The sequence below is a fragment of the Bos taurus genome, chromosome 9 (genome assembly GCF_002263795.3).
Source record: "Bos taurus isolate L1 Dominette 01449 registration number 42190680 breed Hereford chromosome 9, ARS-UCD2.0, whole genome shotgun sequence".
Classification (NCBI taxonomy): Eukaryota; Metazoa; Chordata; class Mammalia; order Artiodactyla; family Bovidae; genus Bos; species Bos taurus.
Genome location: NC_037336.1, coordinates 887,598 through 897,648, shown reverse-complemented (window position 1 = coordinate 897,648; position 10,051 = coordinate 887,598). Strand labels below are relative to the sequence as shown.

The following is a 10,051-nucleotide window of genomic DNA, read 5'->3' as shown; positions in this document are numbered from 1 at the left end:
TGCAGTCCATAGGGTCACAGAGTCAGACATGACTGAGTGACTGAACTGAACTAATATTCTTATTATATCCTGTGCTCAACATAAATAGAACTGTATTCACATTTCCTTAAAAGAAGGCAGTGCATTTAGCTGCTGGAGGTTAGGTTAATATCTAATAGGTCCTAATATCTGCAAATTCTATCTTACTGATGGATCTTTGTCCCATCAATTTGTTTCTAGGTCAACTGCTTAAATTATATTTCAATAAATGAGCCAGACAGTGTCCTGACCTACCGGACCTCCAAATGTCTGATTTGAAGGAAAATCAGATTGATTATATTATTTGCAGCCAAAGATGGAGAAGCTCTATACAGTCAGCAAGAACAAGTCTGGAAGCTGACTGTGGCTCAGATCATGAATTCCTTATTGCCAAATTCAGACTTAAATTGAAGAAAGGGGAGAAAACCACTAGACCATTCAGGTATGACCTAAATTAAATACCTTATGACTATAGAGTGGAAGTGAGAAATAGATTTAAGGGACTAGATCTGACAGACAGAGTGCCTGATGAACTATGGAAGGAGGTTCATGACATTGTACAGGAGACAGGAATCAAGACAATCCCCAAGAAAAAGAAATGCATAAAAGCAAAATGGTTGTCTGAGGAGGCCTTAAAAATAGCTGTTAAAAGAAGGGAAGCAAAAAGCAAAGGAGAAAAGGAAAGATATAGCCATTTGAATGCAGACTTCCAAAGAATAGCAAGGAGAGATAAGAAAGCATTCCTCAGCGATCAATGCAAAGAAATAGAGGCAAACAATACAATGGGAAAGACTAGAGATCTCTTTAAGAAAATTAGAGATACCAAGGGAACACTTCATGCAAAGATGAGCACAATAAAGGACAGAAATAGTAGAGACCTAACAGAAGCAGAAGATATTAAGATGAGGTGGCAAGAATACACAGAAGAACTGTACAAAAAAGATCTTCATGACCCAGATAATTACAATGGTCTGATCACTCACCTAGAACCAGATACCCTGGAATGTGAAGTCAAGTGGGCCTTAGGAAGTACCACTATAAACAAAGCTAGTGGAGGTGATGGAATTCCAGTTGGACTATTTCAAATCCTGAAATATGATGCTGTGAAAGTGCTTCACTCAATATGCCAGAAAATTTGAAAACCTCAGCAGTAGCCACAGGACTGGGAAAGGTCAGTTTTCATTCCAATCCCAAAGAAAGGCAATGCTAAAGAATGCCCAAACTACCGCACAACTGCATTCATTTCACATGCTAGTAAAGTGATGCTCAAAATTCTGCAAGCCAGTCTTCAGCAATACGTCAACCGTGAACTTCCAGATGTTCAAGCTGGTTTTAGAAAAGGCAGAGGAACCAGAGATCAAATTGCCAACATCCGGTGGATCATCGAAAAAGCAAGAGAGTTCCAGAAAAACATCTTCTTCTGCTTTATTGACTATGCCAAAGCATTTGACTGTGTTGATCACAATAAACTGTGGAAAATTCTGAAAGAGATGGCAATACCAGACCACCTGACCTGCCTCTTGAGAAACCTATATGCAGGTCAGGAAGCAAGAGTTAGAACTGGACATGGAACAACAGACTGGTTCCAAATAGGAAAAGGAGTACGTCAAGGCTGTATATTGTCACCCTGCTTATTTAACTTACATGCAGAGTACATCATGAGAACCGCTGGGCTGGAAGAAGCACAAGCTGGAATCAAGTTTGCCGGGAGAAATATCAATAACCTCAGAAATGCAGATGATACCACCCTTATAGCAGAAAGTGGAGAAAAACTAAAGAGCCTCTTGATGAGAGTGAAAGAGGAAAGTGAAAATGTTTCCTTAAAGCTCAAAATTCAAAAAACTAAGATCATGGCATCTGATCCCATCACTTCATGCAAATAGATGAGGAAACAGTGGAAACAATGGCTGACTTTATTTTTCTGGGCTCCAAAATCACTTCAGATGATAATTGCAACCATAAAATTAAAAGACGCTTACTCCTTGGAAGGAAAGTTATAATCACCTAGACAGCATATTAGATAGCAGAGACATTACTTTGCCAACAAAGGTCCACCTAGTCACGGCTATGGTTTTTCCAGTGGTCATGTATGGATTGAGAGTTGAACTACAAAGAAATGAGCACCAAAGAATTGATGTTTTTTACTGACTGTATAGATCTTCTCCATCTTCAATTACAAAGAATATAATCAATCTGATTTCAGTTTGACCATATAGAAGTGGCCACTTCTATACTCAGAGTTAATTTTCCCAGGCATATTTTCCTTACTTGGTAATATTAACATTTTGAAACTAGTATTGCACATTTTTCACTTTTGTAAAATGTCAACACAATTTTATAGCATTTGACTTAACACTTCTGTGGGTACTTTTGACCTTTCATAATTATAGTAATCTCCCACAATGTGTGACAGGCACAGTTAAGGTAGCATTTAGAATAAAAGGTCATTATTTATTGATAGATTGAAGTCTTATAAGCCATCAATAAAGATAATAGACTAAAGAAAAAATCATAGCAGAAGCTAACTTCTTTAACTCCTCATCATCTTCTTATTACTTTGTTATCAAATGCCTAAGGAGTTCATCATTTTTACAGTGTGTTATGTTACAGTTTCCCTGACAGGACTTATTTCTGGAATCTTCCAAATATTTAATACATTAACCTAAAGTAATATCATTTTTTTAGCCCAACATATATATGCATTTCTCTCTTTTTGTTTTGTCTATAGAGACTATGATATTTCCAATTGTGACTTGGTTTCATACTACTAACATTCAAACTCGGGAATATGTCCAGTTTTTTTAGACAAAATACCTTAAAATACAAACTTAAAATATATCGAGTTTTAATCCTGTAAATATACTCAAAATAAAATTCAATACTCTTAAATAAAACAAGTATAAGATGACCCTTGTGTGACCCATGCCAGTAGATAAAGAGCTATGCTTCTTTTATTCAATAAAAAATGTGTAGATTATTTAGACATTTAAATCAAGGCATGACAAGAAGAATTGAACATCTTTTTCTTTTTTACTATAGAAACAAAGAATCTCAGATGCAAAATTTTAAGTTTCTTTCTAAGTCTTGAAGCTATGCCATATAATAATGTTTTGTTTGAAGAAGGCTCACTTTGAAAAGACTGTCAATCTTCATTTATTGTTGGACAAATATTTGATATTAACTATATACCAATTTTACTTCCTTGTGGCTCAAATGGTGAAGAATCTGCCTGCAAAGCAGGAGACCCAAGTTCAATCATGGGCTGGGAAGATCCCCTGGAGAATGAATGGCTACCCATTCTAGTCTTCTTTCTTGGAGAATTCCATGGACAGAGGAGCTTGGCGGGCTGCAGTCCACTGGGTTGCAAAGAGTCAGACGTGACTAAAGTGACTTAGCATGCACACATATAATATTCACATTAGAAGAATATTACCCCCAAAGAGTACAACCATAACCAATACTTTCATTTTTAAAAGTTGGAGAGACTTGTTCAAAATCTTCTTTTTTAACTTCCAAAATGGGTTAGGTTTATGCAATAAAAATAGAAATATTTCTGGAAATAGAAATAGGAATATTGTGAAAGGGTACAGACTGGGTCGCCAGAGCTGATATCATAAGCATCTAGGAACTTGTGAATGCATACCTCCAATTTCCACACCAACAAGTTCTGCCTCCAAAGGTTCCATGGTGGAGTCTATGGAGAATTAACCATTTTTGACAAACTACTTTACTAAAACTAATTTGAAGAACTACTGATGAAAAACTAATTTTAGGAACTGCTAATCTAAACTAAGGTATAGTCGTGTCTTATGTGTCTTTACATTCTCAAGGCCACTCTGTATCTGACACATGTCAGGACTTCATAAATATCTACTGAATGTTTGAATGCATAAGTGAATATCATGAGTGTGACAATAAAATACAAATGATTCTGGCTATGGATATCACTGAGAAGGTGGCATTGAACTGTTCTTAAAGTATGAAGGAAATGTTTAGTTCTTCACCCCAAAGAATGAAACACTGAATGTAGATTTTCATGGAGCAGCTATAAAACAGTTGACAGCTATTGTTGGATTGGAGAACATCTAGCCTTTCAACCCACATCAGAAAAGAAGCAGCCTATTTGGCCAGAAGATGAGGTTTGCCCTGTTGTTACTGAATTACACCTAGGTTTCAGTGTCTTATGGCCTATGTGCATCACCACTATACCACAAAAAGCCTTAATTGCTATTTATAAAGTATATAATTTGTGATTAAGATACTGAAGAATATCAGATTTACATTTTGACACTAAACTTAAATTTGTGTTAATCTAGCCAAGTAATTTAGTATGATTTTGTTCACTGTCTCCTGTACAATGTTATGAACTTCTGTCTATAGTTCTTCAGGCACTCAGTCTACCAGATCTAATCCATTTGCTCTATGCATCACCTCCACTATATAATCATAAGGTATTTATTTAGGTCATACCCGAATGGCTTAGTGGTTTTCTCTACTATCTTCAAGTTAAGCCTGAATTTTGCAATAAGGAGCTCATGGTCTAAGTCAGTCAACTCCAGGTCTAAAGCAAGATGGCTTTCTGAGGAGGCTTTGCAAATAGTTGAGGAAAGAAGAGAAGCAAAAGGCAAGGGAGGAAGTGAAAGATATGCCCAACTGAATGCAGAGTTCCAAAGAATAGCAACGAGAGATAAGAAGACCTTCTTAAATGAATAATGCAAAGAGACAAAAACACTAGAATGGGAACGACTAAAGAACTCTTCCAGAAAACTGGAAAGATCAAGAGAATATTTCATACAAGGATAGACATGATAAAGGACAGAAATGGAAAGGCTTAACAGAAGCAGAAGAGATAAAGAAGACATAGCAAGAATACAAAGAAGAACTCTACCAAAAAAGGGTCTTCATGTGAATTATCACATGGTGTGATCACTCACCTAGAGACAGACATCCTGGAGTGGGAAGTCAACTGGCCTTAGGAAGCATCACTGAGCAAAGCTATGGAGGTGATGGAATTCCAGCTGAGCTATTTCAAATACCAAAAGATGATTATGTTAAAGTGCTGCACATGATATGACAGTAAATTTGGAAAACATAGCAGTGGCCACAGGACTGGAAAAGGTCAGTTTTCATTCCAGTCCCAAAGAATGGCAACACCAAAGGATGTTCAAACTGGTAAACTATTGAGCTCATTTCACCTGCTAGTAATGTTATACTCAAAATCCTGCAAGATAGGCTTCAACAGTACATAACCAAGAACTTCCAGATATACCAACTAGGTTTTGAAGAGGCAAAGAAACCAGAGATCAAATTGCCAACACTGACTGCACAAGGAGAAAGCAAGAGAGTTCCAGGAAAACATCTACTTCTGCTTCAATGACTATGCTAAAGCCTTTGATTGTGTGGATCATAACAAACTGTGGACAATTCTTAGAGATGGAAATACCATACCATCTTACCTGTCTCCTGAGAAACCTATATGTGGGTCAAGAAACAACACTTAGAACTGCACCTGGAACAACTGATTGGTTCAAAATTGAAAGAAGTATGACAAGGCTGTATATTGTCACCCTGCTTATTTAACATATGTGCAGAGTACATCATTAAAATACAAGGCTGGATGAAGCACAAGCTGGAATCAAGATTGCTGGGAGAAATATTAGCAACCTCAGATATGCAAATGATACCACATTAATGACAGAAAGTGAAGAGGAACTAAAGAGCCTCTTGATGTGGGTGAAAGGGGAGAGTGAAAAAGTTGGCTTGAAACTCAACATTCAAAAAACTAAGATTATGGTATCCAGTCACATCACTTCATGCAAATAGAAAGGGAAAAGTGAAAACAGTGACAGATTTTAATTTCTTGGGCTCCAAAGTTACTGTGGATGATGACTGCAGCCATGAAATTCAAAGACATGTTCCTTGGAAGGAAAGCTATTACAAACTTGACAGCATATTAAAAAGCAGAGACATCACTTTACCAACAAAGGTCCATATAGTCAAAGCTATGGTTTTTCCAGTAGTCATGTATGGATGTGAGAGTTGTAGCATAAAGAAAGTTGAGTGCTGAAGAACTGATGCTTTTGAACTATGGTGATGGAGAAGACTCTTGAGAGTCCCTTGGGCTGCAAGATCAAACCAGTTAATCCCAAAGGAAATCAGCCATGAATATTCATTGGAAGGGCTGGTACTGAAGTTGAAGCTCCAATACTTTGGACACTTGAGAAGAGCCAACTCATTGGAAAAGACACTGATGCTGAGAAAGATTGAAGGTAAAAGAAGAGGGTGGAAGAGAATAAGATAGATAGCATCACCTACTCAATGGACATAAATTTGAGCAAACTTCCGGAGATAGTGGAGGACAGAAGAGCCTGGCATGCTACAGTTCATGAGGTTGCAAAGAGTTGGACACAACTTTGCAACTGAACACGAGTAATAATTTGAGACCTACATAGAAAGAACAGGCAAATACAAATTTATTAAAAATAGAAGTGCTCCACATAACCAATAGAGAAGTTCCTCATAGGACCAACGCTAAGGACTTTAAGATATAGCATTTTCACAACAGCTGACAAAGTAATTTAAATTAATATGCAAACTCCACTATCAAAAGTCCTATTTTTAAAAGCGTTCTCATGGAATGAAGACTTTTTCTCTGCAGGAATTTAATTGGCAAAGATTGATCTTTTGCTGTGTTAAGAAAGTAATTTTGAAAACAAATGTAAAAATGTACCCAAAGTATTCTTTGATTACTGATATTTCAAAAATTAGTATTTGATGGACTATCTGAAAATATATTGAGACAAAATAAGCCTTTATAGTCTTAATAATGTGGAACTCATTTATATTTTTTTCACCAATGACCAAACCAGGTCAAAACTTTTAAAGTCTATATTTAAAGATAATTTACAGTAAAGCACATACATCTCAATGAATTTTCACATATGTATCAGTGTACATACTCAAGTATTCATAGCGCAGATCAAAGTAATCAGCATTCCCTGCACCGGAAATGCACATGTGCTCCTCTCTCACAAGGTAATCACTATAAATATGTATATATTAAGCAGTGGAAACATATAAGAGTTTTAGCTATATGTGTTCTTAGAGCAATATTACCTTGTATATTTTGTTTCACCTTTAAAACGAACAGAATTTCATTTTTAAAGTCCTTCAACACCCATTTATTGGGTAACCACTACGTGACAGCCATTTTTCTAAGCTCTGGGAGCACAACTTCATAGTGTAGTAGGCTTCTGCTCACCTGGAACTTGCATGCTAGGTGGTAGAAAGTAAGTAATCAACTAAGTTAATAAGAAAATAAACAGAAGCATTTAAAAACTGGTCACTTGTAATAAGCATATTAAGAATAATGTAGCGGCTGCTCGCGGTGCGGAGCAGGGTCAGGATGGACGAGGACGTGCTGACCACCCTGAGGATCCTCATCATCGGCGAGAGCGGTGTGGGCAAGTCCAGCCTGCTCTTGAGGTTCACAGATGATACTTTTGATCCAGAACTTGCAGCAACAATAGGTGTTGATTTTAAGGTGAAAACAATTTCAGTGGATGGAAATAAGGCAAAACTTGCAATATGGGATACTGCTGGTCAAGAAAGGTTCAGAACATTAACTCCCAGCTACTATAGAGGTGCACAGGGTGTTATATTAGTTTATGATGTCACAAGAAGAGACACCTTTGTTAAACTGGATAATTGGTTAAATGAGTTGGAAACATACTGCACGAGAAATGACATAGTAAACATGCTAGTTGGAAACAAAATTGATAAGGAAAATCGTGAAGTTGATAGAAATGAAGGCCTGAAATTTGCAGGAAAGCATTCCATGTTATTTATAGAGGAAAGTGCAAAAACCTGTGATGGTGTACAGTGTGCTTTTGAGGAACTTGTTGAAAAGATCATTCAGACCCCTGGACTGTGGAAAAGTGAGAACCAGAATAAAGGAGTCAAGCTGACACACAGGGAAGAAGGCCAAGGAGGCAGAGCATGTGGTGGTTACTGTTCTGTGTTATAAACTCTGGGAAACGCCATCTCTTGCGTATTTGATCAGATAATGTCATCTTTCTGTATATAAACTCTCTTAACTGCTATTTTAGGGACCTTGCAGTTTGCACGTATTTGTTTTGTATCATGGCAGTAAATATTTATGAGAAAGCCCACTCATTGACTTTTCCAGGTAAAACGTAAGCATGCACAGTTTGCAATCTGCAGTTTTTTATGTAACATAAAATAGGTGTACCTTTATAAGTACATTTGATTTTATGATTTACATTCATCATGTGATTTTTTAAAAATCCACCTCTCTAGTATATGTTGATACAAGGTCTAGTTTTGGTCTCTTTTTCGCTTAAATACTTATCAATTACTGAATTAATTGGTATCGTAGAACTCCCAGGACCACTGGGAGATAAACAGATGTCATCAAACCTGGCAGATTTCCCTTCAGGAATAACAAAGAGCATGATTCCACAGCTTTCCTAGGATGTTCGCTGACGGATTCTCTTTAGTACTAAGCAAAATCCTCTTTGCAGGATGTGGTCGAGGCCAATTTATAATTAAATCCCCGTTTGTTCTGATGATACTTCAGAAGTAGCATTAATATGTTAAAGGAGTTTGGTCTTCCTTGACTTGAGGAGCAGCTCATTGCTTAGCTGGAGTTTTAATTCTGTGATGTGTACCTGGCTTCATGAGCCTCTGTGCAGCGTTTTGGGTTGTGTGGTATTTGACAGAATTGCAATAAGATTCCCCCATTTTGGTTTCAGAAGGACAGGAGTAGTATGTTTGTGTAACTCATGTAGCACTTATCACCTTTAAAACCAACACATTTTCCCACAAATGGTGGTGGTGTTTGTTCCGGTACTTCAATTATAGCTTGTGTAATGTTAATGAATATCTGTATCTTATGACTTCCATAAATGACTAGTTGATATTCAAAAACATATTTCTGTGTTTTGAGGGTTGGGGGAAAAAACACTAAACTATAATTTGAAAAAGGCATATTGCTTCCAGATTTCGATGTGTATGGAAAAATACTGTTGCAGTGAAAATCTTGGTACAAACTTGTACAGACTAATAAATCTTTTACACAGTATTCAGTTTTGTAACCTCCTGCTATTGTACATTGTATATTTTTTTCACTCATGTATTATTTAATATACATTGATCTCTGCTATTTTAAGCTTGCAGATAAGTGATTTGCCCTTTCAGGCAGGCCACTTTAATACCACTCAGTAAGATTAATAAGAAATACTAATTTCTGGGCGGTTTGTTCTCTATATACAGTTGCAAACGATAAACATTTTTGTGGGTCACCTTTACAATGCTTGTGATAATAGACTGAAATGTATATCTTCACATAAGAAAACCTTAACATACTGCATGATTCACACTTCTTAGACTATATTACATGGGATTAAAGGTTTTATGCATTATATATGTTTTTACAGAAAATGAAACATATACTACTACTTTAATGTTAGAGAAAGATAGCTAACACATGTACTTATGATTTGTTGTTACATTAAAACTGTAGATTTGTATATGTGGTTTCTGTATTGACATTTCTATTTATTGCTGTTTGCTCCTTGAGCCATAGAATATTCTTCCTATGCATTGGATTGTCTTTATTTGGTCAGAATTTGGATACATATGAGTCACTTAACTTTTAACAACTAATTTTGTTTGATTTATATTGTAACCTTTTATAGTTTTTTAATAAATCTAGCCTGCTTTCCCTAAAAAAAAAAAAAAAAAGAATAATGTAATGAACAGAGATGAGCAGTATGGGTGTAACATGAGATTAAAGACCCCTCTCAGAATGTAACATTTCAGCTGCAATTTAATAACGACATGGCACCAGCCTTGTAAAGATATCCAAAGAGGAGAGTTCCAGGCAGAACACAATGGGCTTCACTGAAAAATAAACACAGGATGCTTGCAAAGGTCAGGACCACAGTATGGGTTCCCCCCAAAAGCAGAGGTTGTATCACAAGCGTAGGTGTAAGCAACTTCTTAGAGGTGA

At 36.5% G+C, this 10,051-nt stretch overlaps 1 protein-coding gene across 1 annotated transcript; it reads left to right on the top strand.

Annotated features, from left to right (window-relative positions):
• The first annotated feature begins 7,402 nt into the window (after window positions 1-7,402).
• On the top strand, window positions 7,403-9,569 carry LOC616304 (ras-related protein Rab-18-like). The gene has a single exon (XM_059890037.1). It carries the CDS (start codon window positions 7,424-7,426, stop codon window positions 8,042-8,044), a length of 621 nt encoding a protein of 206 aa, XP_059746020.1. The 5' UTR covers window positions 7,403-7,423; the 3' UTR covers window positions 8,045-9,569.
• Window positions 9,570-10,051: the final 482 nt, after the last annotated feature.